This window comes from Macrotis lagotis, chromosome 3 (assembly GCF_037893015.1).
Source record: "Macrotis lagotis isolate mMagLag1 chromosome 3, bilby.v1.9.chrom.fasta, whole genome shotgun sequence".
Lineage (NCBI taxonomy): Eukaryota > Metazoa > Chordata > Mammalia > Peramelemorphia > Peramelidae > Macrotis > Macrotis lagotis.
Genome location: NC_133660.1, coordinates 221,761,668 through 221,788,707, shown reverse-complemented (window position 1 = coordinate 221,788,707; position 27,040 = coordinate 221,761,668). Strand labels below are relative to the sequence as shown.

The window sequence follows — 27,040 nt, the reverse complement described above, 5'->3', positions numbered from 1 at the left end:
GCTGGACCAGAATTCATGGGGGGAAAAGTTTAAAAGATCTGGAGATTCAGAGGAATTGGAAGCTCCATATTGAAGCCCTCAAAAGGCTAATATTGCATTAAAAGAAGTATAGATTCTCGAGCTCAGGAGGCAGTCTTCCCTTTCTGCTTACTCTGGAGTATCACGTTCACTTCTGGACACCATGTTTCAGGAAAGACATTGAGAAATTAGAGGGAGCAAACAGGATATTGAATGACTTCAAATTCATGCCTTATGAGGACTGATGAAGTATTAGGGTTTTATCCTGGAAAATAAGAGATTTAAGGGGGGGGACATAAAAAGCTGTTTCTAGAAAAGAAAAAAGGACTAGACTTGTCCTCAGAAGGAAGAATTAGGGGCTGGAGTAGAAAGGGTAAAGAAGCAAATTTAGTCTAGCTATTGATGAAAACTACATAATAATTACTGTTGTTCAGTTGTATCCAACTCTGAGACGTCATTTATAAGTCTTCGCAAAGATCATGGAGTGGTTTACCATTTCTTTTCCCCAGTTCATTTTGCAGTTGAGGAAACTGAGACAAACAGGATGAAGTAATTTGCTTAGGGTCTCATAGCGAGTGAGTATCTAAGGCCAGATTTAACTCAGAAGGATATCTCCCTAACTCTAGGTCTAGGCACCCTATCCACTGCACCACTCATCTCTCCATATAACAATTTATTTTAATAATGTTGTAGTTATTTTTTCCAACTACATGCAATGATAGTTTACAACAATTATCTTTTTTTTGCTAGGTTTTGAATTTTACATTTTTCTCTCTGTCCTTGAACTGGCCCCTCCCCCCGAACAGAAAATAATATGTCATATAACAATTTGAGCAAACTAAAAATTCCCCAGGGGGTTATGGATTTTTCCTTATTGAAAGTATTTAAGCAGATCCCAGATGATCATTTGTCAAGTTTTTAGTAAAGGGTTTTGTAGGGTTTTTTCTTAGGTATGGGTTGGACTTAATGGCCACTAAGATCCCCTACACATCTGCAGTTCTGTGAATTTGCATTGCTAAAGACTTTTGAGTTGAAGACTGTCATGGTCAGACCCAAAATCAACAAGATAATTTTACCTAAAAGTTCTATTTGCTTTCAGTCATTACCTATAGATACCTTCAGAGTATAAAAAATTGGTGCCTCCCTTAGGCATCCTCACATCCACTTTCCATTGGATCTATTACAGGAGCAACTGAATTGTGGCAGACTCAGGCTCCCAAATCAGGTTTTAAAACTGCAAGTCCAATGTTGTTTATATAGCCTTATTCTTATCTCCCCTACTGAAAAGTCTTGCAAAAATAATAACTCAAGGGTGGCTAGGTGGCGTAGCGGATAAAGCACCGGCCTTGGAGTCAGGAGTACCTGGATTCAAATCCGGCCTCAGACACTTAGTAATTACCTAGCTGTGTGGCCTTGGGCAAGCCACTAAACCCCACTTGCCTTGCAAAAAAAAAAAAAAAACCTAAAAAAATAAATAATAATAATAACTCAGATAATGTAGCACATTAAAAGGAATAATGCATTTATTAGAAATGATTTCTGATGAAGCCCTGAGTATGGTAAGCACTGCTACAAAGAGATACTAATAATTCTACCTTTCAGTTGTCTACCATGGCAAGACCAATGATGGACAGGACCTCCAAGAGCTAGAATGAAGTCCCTTTTAATTTTGTTCCATTATTTGTTTATATTTCTCATTATTTCCAATGGTTAAGCATGTTAGTATATTATAGTTTTACACAGATAAATAGGCATCATTTTAGCATATCATGTTTATGTACATTCTTGGTTTTACTTCTAGGCATTACTTCTGGAAGCAAACATGGATCCATTCCATTGTGCAGTCCCCAAGCAAGATAAAAAAGAAGAACCAGAATTGGTAAATAAAATCAATCGATTGATCAATCATCATTTATTAAATACCTGCTAAATCCTACCACATTTTTTTAATAAATTATATCATTACAAATTAGATTTGAGATTTTTTTAAAAAGTCAAAACAATCTCATTGTGTGATAATGAATTCTACCCTATGATCATCCTTAGAGAAATCACATGGCCAAGTTAAATTTAAGCCTCTTTGATATATATGGTCATAACCTGAGGAAAGCAAGACCATCCCTTCCACATCATAAATGTGGAAAGGAGGAGAAATTCTCTCCATGTCTAAAGCGGAATAAGATAGGAAATAGAAAGAGGACAGACTGGTCCATTACCGGAAAAACTGTAGAATACTGCCCCATAAGATGCCAAGATGTGGTTGCCCAGAGTTCCAAACTAAAGGAATCTGCCAAAGATTACAAAGTTAAGACAGAGAGCATGGGAAAATTACCACTTTACTAATCCACAACTGCTTGCCCAAGCTTAGATTTTTTCATTATGGAAGCTTATATGTCCTGCCATATGTGACCCTGGGAAGTTGTTGAGGAAGGTCTGGTGTCTCTTAAGGACTCAGCCAACCCCTGAATCTGCAAGGATACTTCTCTTTCCTGATTAGACATGGAGGATCTCCAACCATATTGTAAACATAAGTCTACCTTTCTTCACTTCCTGTTGTCCCTATTAATGGACATCCTCACAGTCATACATAGACTTAAGGATACACTCCCTCCCCAGGACACAGGAAACACATCCCCACAGACCAAGTGTCCTGGGTACAGCTCAGGTAGAGCATCCAAACTGTGTAGGATGAACTGATGCCCGGTCCTTGCCAATGACCCCTTCAGAATCTGAGGCAACTAAGGGAACTAAGAAGCAAACAGAAGACCCCTGAAACTGCTGCAGAGTGAGCAGATCCCTTGCAGGTCCACCATTCACAAGCATGAATCTTCCTGCTGCGGATTGATGGTCCTGCAGTGTCTGCGACATCTTCTGTCATCTTATGGCAAAAGATAGAAGAAATAAATTCATCTGAGTAGAAACTCACACTGGCTTCCAGGCCTCATATGCATATAGACTGTGCAAGAATTCAGGATGAGATCTCAAATGACCTGTTTCTAGCTGGGTATCTCTTCCTATTTCTTGTTCTTTAATTATTTCTTCAATAATTCCTTCCACTCTTTCTGGGAACAATAACATTTAGGCTTTCTATAGGACCCCTGCCTCAATATGGGTGCCTCTTACTGTATTCATTACTGTGATAGTGAGATCCTCTCATGAACTTCCAGCTGGGGCAGAATCCTGATTCCATCCACACAGCTCTCCTAACCCACATCAATGGTTATGTGCTCAGGAATGTAGGCTTTTCTTTCCAATTTGTTATCCCTATCTGATAGCTGAGGGCTTACAAGTGATGTCCCCAAATCCCGTACCTTCCATTGGAAATGCTCTTCACAGAATCAAGGCATGACTTTGGACACTTTGGGCTAGTGCTTCCTTTTCTTTTTTGTTTGTTCTTTTGTTTTTTAACTCCATTAGTGGTCATCTTGGGAGGGGTTTATTATATCCTTCCAAAGCCAGGACTGATTCATGCCTATTATTCAGAAAGGGTAGTGAAAGGGCAGTCCATGGCTGGGTCTAGAGGGGATAGTTAGTCCCAAATCAAAATGGATTGAAACCAGGTTGTTGTTAGACCACCAAGATGCAAGAGCAAAGATTCTACACAGAAACCAGGAAGCAAAAAGACTGGTTGCTTCAACAGAGACAAACCATGCTGGAGCTGGACCAACTCAGCTCATCTTCCTCAAACCCAGCTCTATCTATTGCTGATGTTCTCCCATGACTATTCTCTCAAAACATATCAGTGCCCTCTCCTGCCTCAATTGAACTCACAGAGGTGATAGGCTTGGATAAGATTTCTTAAGAAACCCCTCATATGAGTATCACCAAGAGCAGCTCCACTTGAACTGGGGGAATGAGACCATGAAGTGATGGGCAGTATTACTTTTGGTGGAAGCTACTTAAAATTTCCAGATCTAAAATTCTGTTTCAGGACCCATTTAGAAACCTCCACTCTAACATTTCCTTTGAAACTCTTACAGGAACAACTACCTAAATTCAAGGCATCTAACAAAACCAGGTCAAAACTTCCACTGGTTTTCTATAAGGTATGTAGATAACTTTCAAGACTTAAAACTGAATACAAATGATGATTTTTTAAAAATGTATTTTATTCTGGAATAAAGCAAGCATTTCCATAACATTACAATAAAAAGATGATTGTACATGAAACTTCAAAGCTACCATTTGCAACTTACTGTTCTTTTTAAATATACAACAGTTATAGTGTGAAATTTCTTTTTCTGCCCCCATCATCTTAGAAATGGTTACCATTAGATACAGATATGCATAGAGAGATAGATATAGAAATATCTATATGTACATATATATATAAATATATATAAACATTCTATACATACATCTATTTATTGGTTCTTTCTCTGGATATAGCATCTTTCTTCATATTCAACAATATTACTTTTACTGTATACAATGTTCTCTTGGTTCTGGTCATTTCACTCTTTTTTTGCAAGTCTTTTTGTGTTTTTCTAAGATAATTGAGCTCATCATTTCTTATAACACAGTAGCATTCCATCACAATCATATACTATACAACATGCTCAACCAGTCACCCATTAATGAGTATCCCTGCAATTTTTCCCAACTCCAAATACAATACATATCCTGGATTTGATAACTATAATATGACATTCAAACTGAAGCCCAACACCTACCTTTGAATCTGAGGCAAAGTAATGTCACGGAAAAAATCCTAGATTTGAAGGCAGAAGACCTGAGTCCACAGTTGACTCTGCCAACTCATTTCCCTTCTCTGAGACCTGGCATTCACCTCTCTTAAAAAAGTAAAACTTGTACTACCCATTCTCACATAGCTGTTGTAAGAAAAAATGCTTTGTATGCTATAAAATACTATGGAAGCAAGACTTCTTATAATCATTGGGATGACATTGACTTTCAGAAGTTTGTTTTGGTTGAGTAGTTTGGAAAAAGAGTTGGAGGTCAACCCTCCAGCTTACCAAAAGTTATTGTGGGTAGGAGCCATCACAGAGTGGGCAATCATCATTCCTTCACTCAAAAGGCTAAAACGCCGCTTCCTGACCCTTGCTCCCCTGTGTATGCTGTCTCTACCAACAGTGTCTGTTGACTGGGATGGAACTGAACCAGTCATTTAAACTCACTGAGGTTCCAGGATGTAAGCTCCTGGAAGACAAGAACAGGATAGTTTTTGTATTTAACCCCTCCCCCCTTCAGTGCTCTGTACACAGTAAATGCTTTTTAAATGCTTTTCATTTATCCATTCATTCATTTCTCTACCTTTTGGTAAGAGAGGAGTTTTGGGGATTCACACTTGTGCCTCAAAGGTTTGTGCCTAATGAATTTACTAGCAGAGTGGTCCAGGGAATGATCTGCAAGTACCCTGTGCCAGGCAACATGCTAAGTGCTTTTTGCAACTATTCTCTCATTTGGTCCTTACAACAAACCTGGTAGGTAGGAGCTATTATTATCTTCATTTTACTGTTGAGGAAACTGAGGCAGACTGAGATTCAGTGACTTCCAGTAAAGCCAGCTTTGCCACAAATTGACTTGGGGTCATTAGGGAAGCTCTCTGTAACTCGGCTTCCTCATCTGTCAGATGATTATTATAATATCTGCTCTGTCTAGCGGGTGTTGCTAAGGTCAAATGGGGTAATGAACAGGCGAGTTTTTGTAGAACTACAGAAGATAAAAGGTTCAAACACCAGATGTCGTTACTGTAATTTCAAACTGTTTTGAGAGACTAAAATGGAAAATGTAAAAATAAGAATTTAAAACTCCCTTTTAACTCCAATTCAGCCAAAACATGTGGGTACTCAATATGGAGAGAGATAAAGAACCTTACTCAGAAATCTAGGTTACATGCTAAGTTCATCAGAAGATACCATCTTATGAGGTTCAAGGGGTTAGAAAAGTTCAGGGAATATTCATCAGGCCAGGGAACTGTTCAGTTTGGTGAGAGCTTAGAGCAGAAATTCTTTTTTGTTTTGTTTTGTTTTTTGCAAGGCAAATGGGGTTAAGTAGCTTGCCCAAGGCCACACAGCTAGGTAATTATTAAGTGTCTGAGGCCACATTTGAACCCAGGTACTCCTGCCTCCAAAGCCAGTGCTTTATCCACTAAGCCACCTAGCCGCCCCCTATGCAGTCAGGGGAAACCTGTGGACTTAGTATCTCACACTAAGTAGATAAGACCCCTATCTTCCCAGACACCCATTTCCCCATTCCTTGTCTCTTTCAACTGAAAATAAGAATGGCAAGCAAATTCCCTAATAGTCACACTCAGCCACTTACATTCACTATGTGAAGGTGGGGACTGTTTTGTTTGTGCCTTTGTCTCACACATAGAAGTCCCTTAAGTGTCTTTTGACTGGAATGGAATTGAACCAGTCATTTAAACTCACTGAGCTTCAGTTTTCTCAACAATAAAATACAGCCAGTCCATAATATTTGTACTGCCTAGTCAGAAGGTTGTTTTGGGAAAAGGGTTTTGTGACCCTTAAAGTTCTCTAGGAATGTGAACCATTATTAATATTTTAATCTGGCCTAAATTTAAATGATCACTAACATTTTTGAAGCATTTGAGATTTTTTTTACAAAGTTATATTCTCACATCAACCTTATGAAGTAAATTTATAAGCACTGTTATCCCCACTTTACAGATGAGGCAACTGAGGTTCAAAGAGGATGGGACTGCTGTTAAATTACACCGCTAGTAAGAGGCAAGCTAGGATTTAGAGCCAGGTCTTCTGACACCAAGTTCCAGTCTCTTTTCACTGAACCGCAGTTAACTTTGAATTTTGTTGTTGTTGAGTCATTTCAATCAGACTCCATTTTGGGGTTTTCTTGGTAATGATAGAGAAGTGGTTTGCTATTTCTTTCAACAGTTCATTTTATAGATGAGGAAACCGAGGCTAGCAAAGTTTAGTGACTTGCCCAAGGTCTCACAGCCAGGAAGTATCTGAGGCCAGATTTGAACTCATAAAGATGAGTCTTCCTGATTCCCTTAGTGCTCTAACCACCATACCACCTGGATGCCCAAGGCACCTCTGATAACTGACTTAATACAGGTAAGAGTTAGAATTATTCTCATTTGCACTTTGTTTTTCTAATCTTCTGTCTCCTCTCTCCTTCCTCCCCTCCCACCATTGCTCTCAACTTTCCTTCTTTTTCTGTCCATTATTCCTCAAGCCTCTGTTGCCTTTCTGAGTCTCAAGGAGCCTACCACAACTCTAGTCAAGAAGGTTCCTTAGCTTTTCTCTCCAGGATAGATTAGATCGCCCATCTCTGCTAGGGAGCTATTTTCTGGGATTGATGGGGCAGAAACTGAGAGATGATACATTTGGAAAGGAAGCTCTATAGTGACCACAATTAGTCCCAAACCTGCCTATGCTTTCTGAGGTTGATAAAACAATGAAATCCATTTAGAAAAAAATATTTGGTTCTGCCCAAAAGATAATTAAAAATTTGTAGGCTATATGCAGAAGTTCTATGTGGATTTTGGCCTAGAAATGGGTTTGTGAGGAGGGATTTTCTGTTAGGGCCCAAGTGTCCCCAAATGGGACAGTGTCCTAAATACCCCAGTGCTTTTGGGTCACCAGTTCAAATCCATCCTTATTGGTAAGGTTGTTTTGTATGACATCATTTAGAATTATATTTTTAAATTTTAAATTTTAATATTTTTCCCAATTTTATACAATCAGCCTTCATGCTTTACAATTTTTAATTCTGATTCTCTCCCACCCTTCCTCCCCTTTCCCCTCATGGAGAAAGCAAGAAATTTGATAAAGGTTATACATGTGCAGTCATGCTAACCATATTTCAATATTAGTCATGGTTTAAAAGAAACCAAAAAAGAAAACAAGAAAAATTTTAAAGTACCAAAAAAAAGTATACTTCAATCTGCATTCAATCTTAATCAATTCTTTTTCTCTGGAGGTGAATAGCATTTTTTCATATCAGTCTTTCTGAATTTTCTTGAATGATTGAATTGCTGAAAATAACTGTCATTCACAGTTCATCATCATAAAATATTGATATTATCATGTACAGTCTTCTTCTGGTTCTGTTTGCTTCACTTTCCATCAGTTCATGTAAGTTTTTTCAGGTCTTTGTGAAATCATCTGGCTCATCATTTCTTATAGCACAGTAATATTCCATCATAATCATTCCACTCCACATTTGATGAGCATCCCCTCAAATGCCAATTCTTTGCCCCACAAAAAAGAGCTGCTATTAAATATTTTTATACGTATAAGTCCTGCTTTTAAAAAAATATTTTTGAAATATAGACCTTGTAGTAGTAGTATTGCTACTTTGAGAATAGTTCCAGAGTGTCCTCCAGAATGATTGACTCATTTCATAACTTCATCAATAGTGTATTAAATATTAGAGCATTATATTCACTTAAACATTTATTTTCCTTTTTTATCATATTAGCCAATAAATCTGCATTTCTTCAATCAGTAGTGATTTAGAGCATTTTTTTTCATATGACTATAAAGAGTTTTGATTCTTCATCTGAAAACATCATATTCATATTCTTTTTTTCCATTTATGTTAAATGGGGAATAATTTATATTCTTAAATTTTTGTCTCTGTTCTCTATGTATTTGAGAAACTTGGTGTGAAAATTTCCCCCCAGATTTCTACTTCCTTCTAATCCAATAGCATTGGTTTTGTTTGTGCAAAAAAAAAAAATTATCCATTTTGCATCCTGTAATGCTCTCTTTCTCTCTTGTTTGGCAGTAAATTATTCTTGTTCCATCCATCGAGCTGACAGGCAAACTATCCCATGCTCTCTTAATCTGCGTATGGAGTAGCCTTTTTTGTGTAAATCACATACCCATTTTGACTTTATTTTGTTATATGATGTGAAGTTTGGTCTATACCTAACTTCTGCATTCCTAGTATAAACCCAACATGGACATAGTATTAATCTTTGTGTAATCTCCTTGTTAGTATTTTATTTATTATTATTATTACTCAGTAGGGAAATTGGTCTATAGTTTTCTTTCTCTGTTTTAACTTTTCCTGATTTAGGTTTCAGCACCATATCTGTGTCATAAAAGGAATTTAGGTAAGACTCTTTTGCCTATTTTTCTAAAGAGTGTATATAGTATTGGGATTAAGTTGTTCTTAAATGTTTGGTAGAATTCTTTTATGAATCCATCTGATCCTGGGAATTTTTTGTTAGCAGCTCATTGATGGCTTCTTCAATTCATTTTCTAAAATTGAGTTATTTAAGCATTCTGCTTCCTCTTCTATTAATTTGGACAACTTATACTTTTGTAAATATTCATACATTTCACTTAGATTTTCAGACTTATTGTCAAATAATTAAGCAAAATAGCTCCAAATTATTGTTTTAATTTCCTCTTCTTTTTTAAATCAAATTAACCAATGGTTTATCTATTTTTATTGTTTTTTTATGAAATTAGATTCTAGTTTTATTTATTAATCCAATAGTTTTCTTTCTTTCAATTTTATTAATCTCTCGTTTGACTTCAGGATTTCTAATTTGGTGTTTAATTGGAGATTTTCAATTTGTTCTCTTTCTAGTTTTTTAAAAATTCATTGATCTGTTTTTTTATATTTCTCTTTTTTCTCTATTTTTAAATTCATTGATCTGTTCTTTATTTTAGTGATGTAAGCATTTAGAGATAAAGTTTTCTCCTAAGTACTATTTTATCTTCATTCCATAAATTTTGGTATGTTGTCATTCTCTTTAATAAAATTATTGACTGTTTCTATGACTTGTTCTTTGATCTACTCATTTTTTAAGATTAGGTTAATTTCCAATAAATTTTCTATGTTTTGATGGCCCTTATTAAATGTTATTTTTATTGTATTGAGATCTGAAATGGATTTATTTAATACTTTAGTTTTTCTGCATTTGTTTGTGAAGTTTTTATGCCAAGGCATGGCCAAATTTTCTGTAGATTCCAGGTACTACTGAGAAAACGGTATATTCCTTTCTATTCCCATTGAGTTTTCTCCAGAGGTCTATTATACCTAATTATTCTAAAATTCTGTTTATCTACTTAACTTTTTATTTATTGTTTGTTAGAATAATCTGGTTCTCAGAGGAGAAAGGTAAGGTTCCCTCCTCTAGCATAGTTTTGCTGTCTGTTTCCTCCTGCAATCCATGTAACTTTTCCTTAAGTGTTGATATTACTTCATTGTCTATGGTAACTTTTGGCAAGATGTGGTTTCCTTGTTTTTCTCTTTTAGTTAGATGCATTTGTTTTTATTTTATCAGAGATCATATATACTACCCCTGCTTTTTTTTTCTTCAGCTGAAACACAATAGATTCTGCTCCATCCCCTTACCTTTATTCTCTGTGTGTCTCTCTGCTTCAACTGGTATTTCTTAAAAACAACAAATTGTAGGATTCTGTTTTTTAATCCTCTCTGCTATCCACTTCCATCCCATTCACATTCATAGATATGATTAACCTTCCTGATGCCATAGTCCTCATTGAAAATGAAGGACAAACAACAATAGTAGAATGATTTAATTGTAAATTTTCCTTCATCTGGCTTTTTCCCTCTTTATCATACTCTCTCCCTCCCCTTTCACCCTGTTTCTTCTAAGCACTGCCTCCTCCTTTCTATCTATCCCTCCTCTCCCTTCCTGTTTCCCTTTAGGATAAAATAATTTGCTTTATTCCCTCTTTCAGAAAATTCCAATGAAAGAAGGTTCAAATGTTGCCTGCCACCCTGCCATCTTATCCATCCTTATTCTTTCATACTTCTTCTATTTGATCATTTACCCCCATTCTACCTTTTACCTTCTTCCTTCTCCCAGTACTTCCTTCTTTCCCATCCTTGAATTTTGTTTTATTTTTTGGTATAACATTCCATCATAGTCAACTCATACCTGTTCTCTCTGTTTATAGATACTCCCTCTAACTGCCCTAATAGTGACAAAGTTCTTAGGAGTTACACATATCATCTTCCTATGTGGAAATATAAACATTTTAACCTTAGTGAGACACTTTTGACTTCTCTTTCCTGTTTACCTTTTTGTTGTTGTTTTTTGCAAGGCAATGGGATTAAGTGACTTGCCAAGGTCACACAGCTAAGTAATTATTAAGTGTCTGAGACCTGATTTGATCTCAGGTCTTCCTGACTCCAGGGCCAGTGCTCTAGCCACAAAGCCATCTAGCTGCCCCGCCCCTTTACCTTTTTTATGTTTCTATGGAGTCTTGTATTTGGAAGTCAAATTTTCTATTCATCTCTGGTCTTTTCTTAAGGCATGCTTGAAAGTCCTCTCTTTCATTAAATAACCATTTTTCTTCCTGAAGGATTATACTCAGTATATACCTGCTAGGTAGGTGATTCTTGGTTGTAACCCTAGTTCTATTGCCTTCTGGAATATGTTCTAAATCGTCTGATCCTTTAATGTAGAAGTCACTAAAGCTTGTGTTATCTTGACTGACTCCATGATACTTGAATTACTTCTTTCTGGCTGTTTGTTGTATTTTCTCCTGTACTTGGGAGTTCTGGAATTTGACAATAATATTCCTTGAAGTTTTCATTTTGGGATTTCTTTCAAGAGGTGAGTAGTAGATTCTTTGGATTTCTATTTTTAACCTTTCATTCTTAGGAAATCAGGGAAGTTTTCTTAATAAATTCTAGAAATATTATGTCTATGCTCTTTTTTTAATCATAACTTTCAGATAGTTCAGTAATTCTTAAATTATCTCTCTTCAATTTGTTTTCCAAGTCAGTTTTTTAAAATTTTTATTTATATAAGACAATGGGGTTAAGTGATTTGCCCAAGGTCACACAGCTAGGTGATTATTAAGTGTCTGAAGCCAGATTTGAACTTACTTCTCCTGACTCCAGGGCCAGTGCTCAATCTACTGTGCCACCTAGCTGCCCCCAGGTGTTTTTCCAGTGAGATATTTCATATTTTCTATTTTTTCATTCTTTTGATTTTGTTGTGTTTTCTTAATGTCTCATAGAGTCATTAGCTTCCACTTGTCCAATTTTAACTTTTAAGGAACTATATTCTTCACTGAGCTTTTTTATCTTTTTTTTCCTTTTGGTTAATTCTACTTTTTTGAAGAGTTCTCTTCAGTGGATTTTTTGTGTCTCTTTTTCCCATTTGGCCCATTGTGTTTTTAAGGTGCTATATTCTTTTTTTCGTCATTTTCATTTCTTTTCCCAATTTTCCTCTACCCTCACTTAAATTGATTTTTAAAATTCCTTTTGAGATCTTCTATGTGGTGTTTTTGGTCCTGGGACCAATTTACATTTTATTTTGAGGCTTTGCATGTTGCTGTTTTAATATTGTTTGTATTTTGAACTTCCCTGTCATCATAGTAACTTCCATAGTAAGGGTGTTTTTTGTTGTTGTTTGCTCATTTTTCCAACTTACTTATGTTAAAGTTGGACTCTGCTTCTGAGGTAGAGAGGATGCTGTCCCAAGCTTCAGGTTTTTTATTCTGTTGTTTTCAGAGGTGCTAATGGGGATCTATGAGTTTCAGTTTCAAGGTGGTATGATTGAAGGAGAGGTATAGTAACTGCTTCCCTCACCCACACTCTGGTCTGCAAGTGATCACAAGTACTTTTTTTTTGTCCTTGAACTGTAACCAGGGTCTCCATTCCCCTCTGGCTGGGAGCTCTAGTGTGATAATGTGCTAATGTTCAATTCACCCTGGGATTGCAAACTAGAACCAAGTAGGGATAATGCAATAGAGTCCTGCACTCTGTGCTAGCAAAAGATCCCTTTTAATCATATTCTGACTGGTTGTTCAGTCCCCTTACTATCTATGGGCTAAGAGTACTGCAGTTGTTGCTACAACTCCCCCCACCTAAGGTCTACTATTAGCTTATGCCAGCTGTGGTCTGCCACTGGTTTCCTGAGGACAGGACAGGGTCTCACTGCCCCCTTACCCATTGTGGCATAAGCTGGACTGTGCTCCCCTCTTACTCCAGCGAATCAGATCTTTCTTGCCAGTCTTCTAGGTTATCTTGGGTTGGGAATATTGTTTCACTCTCTCCCTTCCTTTGCTGGTCTTGCTGCTCCAGAATTCATTTTGAAGCTACTATTTTAAAAATTTTTAGAGGGGGAAATTTGGGAGAGGTCAGATGAGTCTCTGTCTTTATTCTGCCATCATAGAGAGTAAAATTGTAGATGATGTTTTAAAAACCTTCCCAGATTTCCTAGTGGATGCACTACTTTAGATCCTGTGAAGGATAGAAAGGTACACAGGACAATGCCCCTGGCTTCAAGGGGGCTCACAGACTAGATAATTGATAGATGACAGACTCTGCCAAAAAGCAGATGAAGAGCACAAATTGAAAATACTATGAGTTCAGAGAGGAGAAGAAAGAGGGAAGGAGGAAGAGAGCGAGGGAGTGAAGGAAAAGGGGGGGCGGAGAGAAGGAGGGAGAGGAGAGAAGAGAAACAGACAGAAAGAGAGAAAGGAGGGAGAGAAGACAGAGAGGAAAGGGGGGGGGAAGAGAGTCCTCTATGGATAGGTTGATCAGAGTAATGATTTGCCCCCAATGTCACATGCTCCTGTGAACTCTCAATGCTCTCTTTGTCAAGCAAAATACCAAAAACTTTGAGTTCATCTGGCAGACTATGATAACATCATCAGCAGTTGTCCACTGAGAGCTCTGGAATCAAGCTTTAAACATCATTTGTGGCTCTGCTTGGCATGGGATCTAAAGGGACAGAAATGCCAGCCTCAGCTTTCTTTTTCCTTTGAAAGCATTTAGGTTCTCAACATTATAACTCACATGAGTAACCAAGTTCCATGCCCTCCTTTCTCTGATAGCCTAACAACATGACTGTGAAACTCAATGCTGCAGCACTCTACAGAGAAGAGGCCCTGTATCAACACAAAGCAGAGAAGGAACTTCACAGGTACTGACCTAAAAAGACATATTTTCAGCACTAATGGGTAGGAGAAAAGAGAAAGAGAAAGAAACATAAAATCACAGAACTTCGAACTTAGAATCTCATCTAATCCGTATCTGATCAAAAATCCCCTCCCCCAACTAGTGGTCATTCACTTAAAGACTTACAGTGATGGAGATCTCACTAAGTTATTAGAAAAATTTTCCTTACATTGAACCAGAGTCTACCTTTCTAAAATTTCCACCCATTGCTTCTGGTGGAAACAATGAGAAACTAGTCACTTTTCCACGAGAAGAGATGTTTGAAGATAGCAATCATTGTCTTCCTAAATTTTCTCTTTTCCAGGCTAGGGTTGGCAGAAGCACTAGAAGAATGGGGAATTGGTATGATTTGAGCATGTACAATGTTCTGGGTTCTAGGGCCTTTCCCCTGCAGCAGTACCAATATGGTAGAACTATAGTTAGAAATCCCAATGAACAAGTTTCTGATCTCCCTTGAGGCTCTGTATGTGGAAGGGGAACCCACTGACCAGGGACACAAGTATGTGTATTAATGTATGGGGGAGGATAAGAATCAGGAGACCAGAACTTTGGTCCTGTTTCTTCTACTGACTCATTATATTATATTCTGAGGCATCCCATTACATTCTTGGAAAATCCTAAACAATTGATAATGAAGTCAATCTCCCTAAAGTTTCTGTTCATTGGCTCTAGTTATGTCCTATGGAGTAAGGAAGAAAACTATACTACCTCCTATAGAAACAGATTCTTTGGGGGAATTAAATTCCCCATAAGTTGGTACAGATCACATGCGATAAGCCATGATGCTATCCTAGTGGATAGGCACATTTGTGGACCTGGTGGGAGGCTGGGTGCAAATTTTTTTAAGAGAGGTGAGCTAACCATAGAGGACCAGGAGCAGGCCTGGGGTGCCATCTGGCAGGTGCTGCCAGAGCACTCAGCCCAGGGATGGTAAGGGGATCGGAGGAAATTGCAGATGTCTTTTTGCTATCCCTGAAGCAGGACTCTGTTGCTTTGCCCATACTCAGACTGAGGTCACAGTCTAAGACCCCAGTCTTAGGAAAAGGAGTAGAAGCACAACAGCTTACCACCTGAAGCAGAGCAGGGTCTCTACTCACAGTTCCTTGGCAGAGGAGAGTGCTTGTGATCATCCCCAGACCAGAGCACAGACCAGGCGAGCAGTCATAGCCTTTCATAAGCCCCAGAGGAAGGGAGAACTTGCAGGTATCTGTGGGGTATTCATGAAAACAGCTGCAAAACCCTCAGAAGCTTGGGACAGTGCATCCTTCTCCCTGTAGGCAGAGGATCTTAACAAAGAATTAAAATCAAATAATAGGCTAGGGAAAGGAGCAAACAGCAAAAAACAAAAAAAATCTGACTATAGGCAATTGCTTTGGTTCTATGAAGGATCAAAATACACACTCAGAACATAAAAAATCAAAGCTCCTACATCCAAAGCCTCCAAGAAAAATATGAATTGGTCTCAGGCTATGGAAGGGCTCAAAAAAGATTTTGAAAATCAAGTAAGGGAGGTAGAAGAAAAAATGTGGAAAAAATGAGAGTGATGTAGGAAAATCATGAAGACCAAGTGAGCAGCTTGGTGAATACAAAGATACAAAAAGAGATACAAAAAAAACTGAAGAAAATAACTTAAAAACCATCGGATCAAATGGAAATAGCAGTTCAAAAGGCCAATGAATCGAAGAATACTTTAAAAAGCAGAATTGGCCAGGTGGGAATGGAGATACAAAAGCTCTGAAAAAAATAGTTCTTTCAAAGGTGGAATGGAGCTAAGGGAAGCTGATTACTTTATGATAAATCAAGAAACAATAAAACAAAACTAAAAAAAATGAAAAATTAGAAGAAAATGTGGAATATCTTATTAGGAAAAAAAAACAACTGATCTGGAAAACAGATCCAGTAGAGATAGTAATCTGAAAGTCTTTATCAAAAAAACAGCCTAGATATCATATTTCAAGAAATTCTCTAGGAAAACTACCCTGATATTGCAGAAGCTGAGGGTCAAATAGAAATTGAAAGAGTCCACCAATCACCTCCTGAAAGAGATCCCAAAATGAAAATTGCCAGAAATATTATAGCCAAAATTCAGAATTCCCAATTCAAGGAGAAAAGATTACAAACAGAAAGAAAGAATTCAAATATCATGGTGCTACAATTAAAATAACACAAGATTTAGAAACTTCTACATTAAAGGTTCATAAAGCTTAGAATATGATATTCTGGAAGGCAAAAGAGCTTGGTTTATAACCAAGAATCAAGTTCCCAGAACAACTGAACATACCCTTTCAGGAGAAAAGATGGACATTCAATGAAACAGAGGATTTTCAATCTCTCCTGTTGAAATGACCAGAGCTGAACGAAAAATCTGGTCTCCAAATACAGGTCTCAGGTGAAACAAAGAGTAAATGGGAAGGGCAAATCATGAGGGACTTTATGATGCTGAACTGCATGTATTACTGTATGGGAAGATGATGCTGATAACTTATATGAACCTTCTCATTTATTATGGCAGTTAGAAGGAGCAAATATATATAGAAAAGGTACAGTAGGAAGTTGAATTTGAGTAATACATTAAAAAGGTGGAGTTAATGGGGAAGAAAGGAATGTATTGGGAGAAAGGGAAAGGAGAGGTAGAATGGGATAAATTATTTCACATAAAAGAGGCAAGAAAAAGTTTTTGCAGTGTAGTGAAGATGGGGAAGGTGAGGGGGAAGATGAGGGGAAGTGAGTGAGCCTTTCATCAGAAGTGGCTCAGAGAAAGAATAACATATACACTCAGTTGGATATAGAAATCTATCTTACCCTAAAGGAAAATAGGAGAGGAAAGGTATGGGAGAAAGGGGATGGGGGGAGAGGAGGGGGGTATGGATGATAGAAGAATGGGAGAGGGTGGAAAGAATAAAGTTAGCAGCAACTATGTGAAAAATATTGAAGCAATTTCTCTGATGGTATGGTATTATGATATATAATATATGATATATGTATTATGATAAATAATGCTATCTCCAAAAAAAAAAGGTGAGCTAAGGGAAATTTTGATCAAGACATTGGGAATAGAAGGAGAAAAAATGAACACACAACTAAAATGCAGCTTTACAATTGGATCTTATTCCTTCCCCAAGTAAGAGAAGGCCTCCTGTTATTGTTATGGCTTTAGAACAGAGTCCTTTACACAATCTAACACTTTAATCAGGGTTTCCTCTAGCAAGAGGAAACTTGCTGTGTTATTTTCATGTTACCCTTCTAAGTATGACATTACCTGAGAACAGCTATAGCATAAACTCTTGCTTGTTAAAAAAATAAAATCAGAGAACCTTGCAAGTATCAATAGGGAGCAATACCCCTACTAATCTAATTTTTTATAAACATATAAGGAGACAGAAGCCAGAAGTTGCAAAAGACATGAAACAACCATAGAGATATCTACCTAAACTCCAGTACCTCAAGACAATATGAGAGCTGGCATGTTCTTCACTGTGTGAATGGGATACACAACATACATAATCCTTCTTAATAGCTCCTGAGCTTTTTTGATAGTAGCCTCATTGAGATGGATGACTTTAGGAACCATCTGAAGGAATGGTGTCATCAGTGTCCCAAAGTTAGGATCCCTCATTCACGTGGTAAGAGGAGAAAAGCCCAGAGAAATCTGGATGTGTAAAGATGACTTTCAGACTTGAAACAACAGAATTACTAATATAGATCAAGATGCCCTGAGCTGGCTCTTAGTCAGTGGCTATCAAGGCAGAAGAAAAGAAGATGGCTTTCATCTGTCTAGGAGTATTCCATCAGTTTTAACACATGCCCCAAGGGATTTCTGGGACCCCTGCCATTTTTCATTTTATCTCAGAGAAAGTAGTTGGTGACCAGAACTACTTGGAAGTCCTGATAGATATGAATGGGGGCAGCTAGGTGGCACAGTGGATAAAGCACCTGCCCTGGAGTCAGGAGTACCTGAGTTCAAATCCGGCCTCAGACACTTAATAATTACCTAGCTGTGTGGCCTTGGGCAAGCCAGGTAACCCCATTTGCCTTGCAAAAAAAACCAAAAACCTAAAAAAAAAGTTCCCTTACAAAATAAAAAATATTTGGATAGATCTAAATGAATTCGTGGCATTTACAAAGATGTTGGAAAAGCCTGAGGACAGATAAACAAAGTGTTCAATTTAGCTGGAGGACACTAGTGGGAAGACATCAATTGATCAGTGCCATCGATAGGCCTATTTGCAACAGCCTAATTGTATTGCCTCTCTAAATGTTCCAATTCAAGGAAAGACTTTCCAATCAGTTGACAAAGATGTCAACAAGAATTTGTTTGTCACTTCATAAATATGATCCCTGTTGGAGATTAGCCTGATGTAGTGTTTCTTCAGAGACTAAATTTCTTTTTTATCAAGATTCTCTATGCTCATATGGGGTTGATGACCAACCTTAATGGACTTGCTCATTTTAAAAGTGCAACAATCAGGGAAAATTTGGGGTTGTCTGTGATGGAGAATATCATCTGTATCCAGAGAAAGAATTGTGGAATTTGAACAAAGACCAAGACCAAAGATTATTACCTTTAAATTAAAAAAAAAATACAAACCCCTTATCTTCTTCTGTAATCTTGCTATCTCTTATATTTTATTTTTTTTCTTAAGGCTATGATTTCTCTCTCAACACATTCAACCTAGATCAATAAATAGCATGGAAACAATGTAAAGACTAACAGACTGTCTTTTGTGGGGGTGGGGGAAGGAAGCAAGATTTAGGAAAAAATTGTAAAATTCAGAAATAATTAAATTTATTTTTCAAAAAAAGGATTCTCAAAAAAAAAAAAAGATTCTCTATGCTCTGGGCTGCCTCTGTGGCCAAATTTCCTTACTTCCCAGTAGCTTAAAAGCACATCAGAACAGAAGACTGGGGATAAAGGGGAAAAAAATGTCCTTTTTGTTTGAGATTTGCACATCAATCCATGCCTGAAATAAGAGAAATCTTTCCATTTTCTAGTAATGTCAAATTACTAGTTTGTAAAATCCTCATTTCCCATAAACTCTATGATAATTGAATATGAGAAATAGATCATCATGTGCCCTCCCCAAGGCTGCATAATCAATGTAATGACATCATTAAATGCACTTAATAGTTCTTTTGGAAAAACAAATGTATAAAAAAAGAAAGACCAATTCCCTGCGCAAAAACATTTAAACTATGAGTTTTCCTTGCCTACTCACTCATGTTCAACAAAAGTATGTTTGGCCAACTTTGATGGCATCAGTAAAAGCACAGAAACCAGAACATGAGAGAGATGAAAGTCATTGTCAGCCCACATCCAGATTATAGAGAACTGAAAGTAAGGAAGCCCTGAGTTCAAATTTGCCTCCGACACTAACTGGATGACCCTGAGCAAGTCACTGAATCTGTATATGCCTCAGTTTCCTCACCTGTAAAATGGAGATAATAACTGCATCTACCTTGCAGGATCCTGGTTGTGAGGGTCAAAAGGCATAATAATTGTAAAGTGCTTAGCACATTTGTTTTATTAGGAAAAATACTGACAGTCTCTGGGGTATCCTAAGTGATTTGAAGGTAAAGATATTCAAGATGGGTTAGACTTACTGAGCTTGGTGCCAAAAAACAGAAATAGGACCAAGAGGTAGAAATTGAAGAGGCAAATTTTGACTTATTATTAGAGAAAAAAATGAGAGGCAGTTGGCTGAAGTGGGTACAAAACCTTCCTCTTGGTCAGCAAGATCTGGGTTCTAGTCCTGCCTCTGACACATCCTGGCTTTGTAAACCTGGTTAAGTCACTTCCCTTTTCAGTGTCTCAGACAACCCTAAGACAATAAATTATATTTTAAACATGATTATACATGTACAACTTTTACCATATTGTTCACTGTGATGGAAAGTGAGGGAAGGAAGGATGGTAGAAAAATCTGGAACTCATAAATTTGCAATTAGATGAATGTTGAAATACTACCTTTGCATATAATTGAAAATAAAATAGAGACAATAAATTGAAAGGAAGAAACTGATTGGTAGAGGAAGTTCCTCACCAAAAACATCTTCCACAAAAAGAGGGAGGTTAAAAAGGGTGGTGGGGAGAAATTGAGCTATCCAAGAATAAAATGTGCTGCTTTGGAAGATGATGGATTGTCTCTCTGAAAGTCATCAAACTTTGTCAGCAACATGACAAGTGATTCCCATGCAGGCAGAGGGTAATATAGTTGTCCCCAAGGCTCCTTCCTCCTACAAAATTTTGTCATTCTAAGTTTTTCAGTTACCCTACCTATTCATTAATGATATTCTTTCCTAGTCTTTAACCTATAGTAAGTGGTATTGTAGGTAAGAAGAAAAAAATACATGTGCTGGTAAATACACATTCATTTACCATCCTCTTACATTCATCTATGAACTTTTTCCTCCTAATGTTGTCCCAACCAATATCATTTTGCAATCACATCACTTGTTCTTGATAAAGAGGCTCTGCCTTTTTCTACCTTTGTAACTTTGGACAACTTACCTTTACTGGGCCTTAGTTTCCTCCTATGTATAACAAAGAGTTTGGACTAAATGACATCCAAGGTCTCATTTCTTTATAGCTATAATTCTAGACATCTCTATCTATAACTATGCAGAATAGACCTAATTTTCTGAAGTTGAAATTTTCTCCTTTATTGTTCTTTAACCAATCATCTGAAGATAAAAATCAATATTAAGTTTTTTCCCTTCACTTAAATCTTTCCAGATCATGGAATCTTTCCAGATCATGGAGAATGTTAAGTAATTTATATAAATGGTTGAACAAAAGAAAGATGCTTGCAACCATCAGTGACAACTCTAATTGTGGGGGGGACAGAAATTTGGGGGATTTTTTTTTTTACAAAAATCATTTTAGGATAAATTGACTATACTTAAAATAAAATTTTCAAAAAGTATATAAGCCAGATTTCCATGATTTTTAGTTTATTTACAAAAATATGTAAAATGACTTTAAAAGAGCAATATCAGATACCTTATTTATTTACAAATTCTTTTTTTGTCCCTCATTTTCTATATGTTTTCAGATTTTTGTAGTTGTTCCTGTTTACTGGTCTATAAGTGTATATAGATGCTCTACTGATTCTGCTTTCTATGTATGGTTCCACTTTTAATTAGTCTTTTTTCTTTGTACCCAGTAACTGTGGATATTCCTGGGTCTTTTTCTTTTCTCCCTCTATTTGTTTTGCTCAGTGATCTAATCATTTTCTATATCAATAATTCATCAAACCTATTAATCCAGCCTTAACTTCTCCCCTGTCCATCAGTTTCACATTTTCAGTTGCCTATTAGATATGGACATGCCATAGACATCTGTCAAAACTGGACTCCTTATCTTTCCTTTCCCTCCCCTCTTCCTGTTTCTGTCAAGGATACCTCACCAACTTAGTGCTCATCCTCAACTCCTCACTTTCACTCATCCCTACAATCCAGCCTGTTGACCATTTCTACCTTCCCAACATTTCTCATTAACATCCCCTTCTCTCTACTCTTCCAGCCACTACCTAGAGCAAACTTATCCTGTCCCACCCGGACTTTTCAAGTAGTCTTCTGGTTGGTCCCTGCCTCAGATTTCTGCCAATTCCAGCCCATCCTTCATTCAACTACTAAAGCAATCTTCCCAAAATGGAAATCTAACCACATCACCCCACTACTTAATAAAATTTAGGGCTCCCCCATAAATCTTCTGGCTTTTAAAGAGCTAAAGAACCTGGCCCCTTCCTGTTTTCCAGTCTTCTTAACATCTTACTCCCCTCTGCATACTCGATGATCCAGTGATCATTTTTTTGGCCTCATTACTGTTTCTCACACAAGATAGTCTTTCTCCTGACTGTATTTCCACTGGATGCCCACCATGCCTTGTATTCTCTTCTCTCTCTCTCTCTCTCTCTCTCTCTCTCTCTCTCTCTCTCTCCCTTGTTTCCATCTCCTGGCTTCCCTGGCTTCCTTCACTTCTCAACTAAAATCCTATCTTTCTCAAAAAGCCTTTCCAGGTCCCCTGTAATACTAGTAATAATTAACACTAGTAATAAAATAAATAGTAATATATTCTTCTGAAATTACCTTCGAGTTATCCAATAAACATCTTGTTTGTACATGGTTGTTTGCACATTATCTCTCCCATTAAATGGTGAGCTCCTTTAAGGCAGGGACTGTTTCTACCTTTTTTGGTATCTCTAGTACTTAGCATAATGACTGGACTACAGTAAAAAAAAAAAACCATCAATAAAATGCTTGTTGATTTGATGATTATTTCATATGGAGAAATATGAGAAAACCTGGCCTTGGGGTAAGACCAGGATTCAAGTCTTGAATCTGGCATATAATACTTGTGGGACTATGGGCAAATCATTTACCCTCTCAATGCCAAAGGCAAGTCTCAAGACTCTAAATTATATACAGGTTGCTGATAGGCATCATTGGAAGTAGTTGCCAAATCAGGATACCTCCATATTGATTAAATCATAGGCCTTTCTTCCCTCTCCCCTGCAAAAAACCAACAACATTGGACTAGTGATATTCCAGTAAATTCATAAACACAATATTCCATATTCCACAAATGACTCAACCATTCCTTGCTCACTGAACATCTGGGTGGTTCTCAATCTTTGCTATATAGAAATAATGTTGTTTCTGAAAAGTGTTCCAAACTCTACACCCACAGATCATGAAAAATTCTTATAGAATTTTGTATTTAATATACATATTGGGTTAAAGAAATTTTATAGTGGCGATGGAGTGCCATGAAATTAATACTTGCAATCCAGATTGCTGTAGTTTACACTTTTCTGTATGTTTCAAACCAGGTGTGTACCATTTGTACTGAACACACCACAGAATGAGAATTATCCAAAGTCCATTGATTTAAATATGTGTTTTGGTTTGTAAACAAAATTATAGTAATTTCTTGCACATTTTTGGAAAATAATTGTATAAAAACTTATGTATCTGCTTCTAGATATGATGTGTAAATAAAAATTTCATTCACAAATTAAAAAAAAAAGAAATAATGTTGACTAGTAGCCCCACTCACAACAAAGTGACAGTAAATGAACTAAGGATATGGAGCAAGGAAAAGACACCTGGCTGCTTTAGAAACAAGAGGGATGGGGCAGCTAGATGGTGCAGTGGATGAGCACTGGCCCTGGAGTTAGGAGAACCTGAGTTCAAATCCTACCTCAGACACTTGATAATTACCTAGCTGTGTGACCTTGGGCAAGCCATTTAACCCCATTGCCTTGCAAAAAAAAAGAAGTGAAAAAATAATGGAGGTTCTGACAATTCTGGACCCAATTTCTATAAGTTCAAAATACCTTTTGTATGAGTTATCCTTTTGTTTTAAAAAAAAGGTGGGGGGGGTCATATAGATCTCCTTGACAATCAACAAACATTTGTTAAAGACTTCCCGTGTTCCCAGCAGTGTGCTAGGTACTGGGAATGCCTAGGTAAGGCTGAATCTGACCTTGCCTTCAAGAAGTTTTCATTCTATTAAGGGCGACAACACAAGCAAACATCATGTACAAAACAGACACAAAGTGATTTGGAGGAAAGTACATTCAGGTGGGGAATCAAAGAAGGCTTTAATTAAAGATGATGCCTGAACAAGACAACTAAAGAATCTTGAGGGGTAGAAATGAGGAAGAGAATTGCATTTTAGGCATGTAGTAAGGAAAAATTAGAAGATAAATTGGAGTGAATCACAAAGTGTATAAAGAAGCTTAATTCAAAATAATGAAGGAAACAGTTACAACTAGATGTGAAAGTCTTCAAAGGCCCCATAGAGAAGTTTTTATTTACTCCTATAGATCAGAGGGAGTCGCTGTAGTAAATACTGAGTAGGGGAACATGGACAAACTTATATTTTAAGAAATATCATTGAGAAAGAGAGAGGTATTAAAGACTGGAGAAGAAAAATGTCCCAATTTTCCAAAAAAGGGAATTAAGTAGAACCTGCAAGCTATTGGTTGAAGAGTTAGACTTTGATTGCTGGCAAAAATCTAAGATGGTTTATTAAAGGAGTAGTTTGTGCTTGGAAAGTGAGACTGTGAATAAAAGAGCCAGAATGAATTCATCAAGAACATGTGAGTCTAACTTTATTTTCTTTTCTGAATGAACTGGTACATCCAGTGGGTGTGTGGGTGTAATGAACCTAAATTTCATCATTACACTTAGTGTTCGGTCATGATATCTTTGTGAACATTTAAAAGCCACTAAAGAACATCCTGAGCAGAGCCAAGATGGTGGAGAGAAGTTAAGAAGTTTGTGGAACTTTTCCCAGTTTTCCTCTGAAACAACTTTAAATGAAACCACTAAACAGAACCTTAAGTGACAGAATCCACAAAAAGACAAAAAAGTAAAACAACTTTTCAGCTCAAGATATCCTGGAGAAACGTCTCAGGAAAGGTCTGTCTCACATGAATAAAAGGGGATTATAGTCCAGCTGAGGCAGAACTGAGAAGTCTGTGGGACCCTGTTAACCATAGCACAGTTCAGTAACCAAGGCATGTGGGATCTGGATCAGTAAGCCAGTGATTCAACAGGTCAGCAGTGAAGGCCCCAGTCCAAGCTCAGAAAGCATACTGTGAACTCCAGAACACTGGTGCAACAGGTGGAACTGGATTAGGCAGTAAGCCACTACATCACCTGAGACCCCAGTGTGGAAAACCAAAGACCAGACCCCTGGCCTCCAGCACAAAATGTTTGGAACTGTGCCCCCTGTTCCCCAGATGCAGAACTCAATTTTTTTAAAGAAGCAAAAAAACAAACAAAAACCTAACCAGCCATCAAAGAAGAAGAAAACAGCATTATGAATTGATCTCAAATTCAAAAAGTTCTCTTAAAAGATCTCAAAAAAGGATTCAAAAAACCAAATAAGAGAGGGAAAAGAAAAATAGGGAAAAGAAATGAGAGTCCTGAAGAAGAATTATAGAAAAATGGGAAAGGAAGCACAAAAACTGCCTGAAGAAAACATTATCTTTAAAAGTAGGATTGGTCAAATAGAAAAAGAAAACAATTCCTTTTAATGTTAAATTGGCTAACTAGAAAAGGAGATATAAAAACTAACTGAAGGAAAAAAGTCCCTAAAAATTAGAATTGGGCAAATGGAAACTAATGATTCCATGAGGCATCAAAATTGGGCAAGTGGAAACTAATGATTCCATGAGGCATCAAAATTCCAAACAAAAACCAAAAAACTGGAAAAATAGAAGAAAATGTAAAGAACCTCTTAGGGGGTGTAGCTAGGTGGCACAGTGGATAGAGCACTGGCCCTGGAGTCAGGAGGACCTGAGTTCAAATCCAGCATCAGACACTTAATGTCTAACTTTGTGACCTTGGATAAATCACTTAATCCCACTGCCATAAATAAATAAATTTTTAAAAATGCCAAAAAAAAAAAAAAGAACCTCTTAGGGAAATGACCAATCTGGAAAAATAGATCCAGGAGAGATAATGTAAAATTATTGGTGTACTTGAAAGCCATGATAAGGGGAAGCTAGGTGGTACAGTGGATAGAGCACCAGCTGGAGTCAGGAGGACCTAAGTTCAAATCCGGCCTCAACAACTTAATAATTACCTAGCTGTGTGACCTTGGGCAAGCCACTTAACCCCATTGCCTTGAAGGAAAAAAAGTTATGATCAAAAAAGAACCTGGATGATATCTTTCAGGAAATTATCAAGGAAAACTGACCTGATGTCCTAGAACAAGAAGATAAAATAGTCCTTGAGAGAATCCACTGATCCCTTCCAGAAAGAGATCCCAAGGGGTGGCTAGGGGGTGCAGTGGATAGAGCACCAGCCCTGGAGTCAGGAGTACCTGAGTTCAAATCTGGCCTGACACTTAATAATTACCTACCTGTTTGGCCTTGAGCAAACAAATTAACCCCATTGCCTTGCAAAAACCTAAAAAAAAAAAAAAAAAAAAAGATCCCAAAATAAAAACTCCAGGGAATATTGTAGCCAAGTTTCAGAATTATCAGCTAAAAGAGAAGCAACCAAACAAGCAACCAAAAGGAAACAATTCAAATACCAGGGAACCACAGTTAGGATTATGAAAATTAGCAGCTTCGACATTAAAAAAATAAAAGGACCTGGAATATAATAATCTGGAGGACAAACAGACTTGAATTAAAACCAAGAATCAACTACTTTGCAAAAGTCAGCATATTCTTTCATGGGGAAAAATGGACATTCAGTGAAATACAGGACTTTCGAACTTAACTGATAAAAAGACAAGAACTGAACAGGAAAATTTGACCTTCGAATACAAGATGTATAAAAAGGTAAAAGGAAAGAAAAAAATTAGTAAGACTAAAATGTTTACATCCTTACATGGGAAGATAATGCCTATAACACTTGAGAATTGTATTTCTATTAGGATAGTTGAAAGGAGTATAAAGATTATTCAGAGGGTATGGCATAAGACAGGTATAAAACAAGATATAAAAAATATTATACTTGGTGAAGGGGAAAGCAATAGAGGATAAATCATATCACATGAAGGAAGAGGCACAAAGGACTTATTATAGTAGAAAGGGGGTGAGCATTAAATGAATATTACTCCCAATAGATTTGGCTCAAAGAGGGAATAACATAAATTCCCAATTGGTTTTAAAATTTTATCCTTCCCTACAGGGAGGTAGAAGGTGAAGGGGGGAAGAAAAGGAGAAAGTGGGATTGACAGAGGGAAAATTGAGGGAGCTGGTAATCAAAAACAAAATACTGGTAAGGAAGAATAGGGTGAAAGAAGAGAAAAAAATATAAATGGAGGAAAACAGGATGGAGGGAAATACGTGTTAGTAATCATAACTGTGAGTATGAATGGGATGAACTCTCTCATAAAATATAAGGGGATAACTGAGTGGATTAAAAACCAGAATCCTACAGTAATATGTTGTTTACAAGAAACACATTTGAAGTGGAAAGATACATATGGAGTAAAGGTAAAAGGCTGGAGCAAATTATATTGTGCTTCAGTTGAAGTTAAAAAAGAAAATCAGGGGGTGCAATCCTGATCTCAGACAAAGCAAAAGCAAATATAGATCTAATTCGGAGAGATATAGAAAGAATCTTTCAAAAGGCACTGTAG

General features: G+C 37.1%; 1 protein-coding gene across 2 annotated transcripts in view; it reads left to right on the top strand.

The window, feature by feature from the left end:
- Nucleotides 1-27,040, top strand: part of CFAP99 (cilia and flagella associated protein 99) — a 200,124-nt gene that overhangs the window by 122,588 nt on the left and 50,496 nt on the right. For both annotated transcript variants that reach the window (XM_074229913.1, XM_074229914.1), the window contains 3 exons: nucleotides 1,820-1,897; nucleotides 3,999-4,064; nucleotides 13,806-13,894. In XM_074229913.1, the coding sequence (XP_074086014.1) occupies nucleotides 1,820-1,897; nucleotides 3,999-4,064; nucleotides 13,806-13,894 (233 nt within the window). The remainder of the gene's footprint in view (nucleotides 1-1,819; nucleotides 1,898-3,998; nucleotides 4,065-13,805; nucleotides 13,895-27,040) is intronic.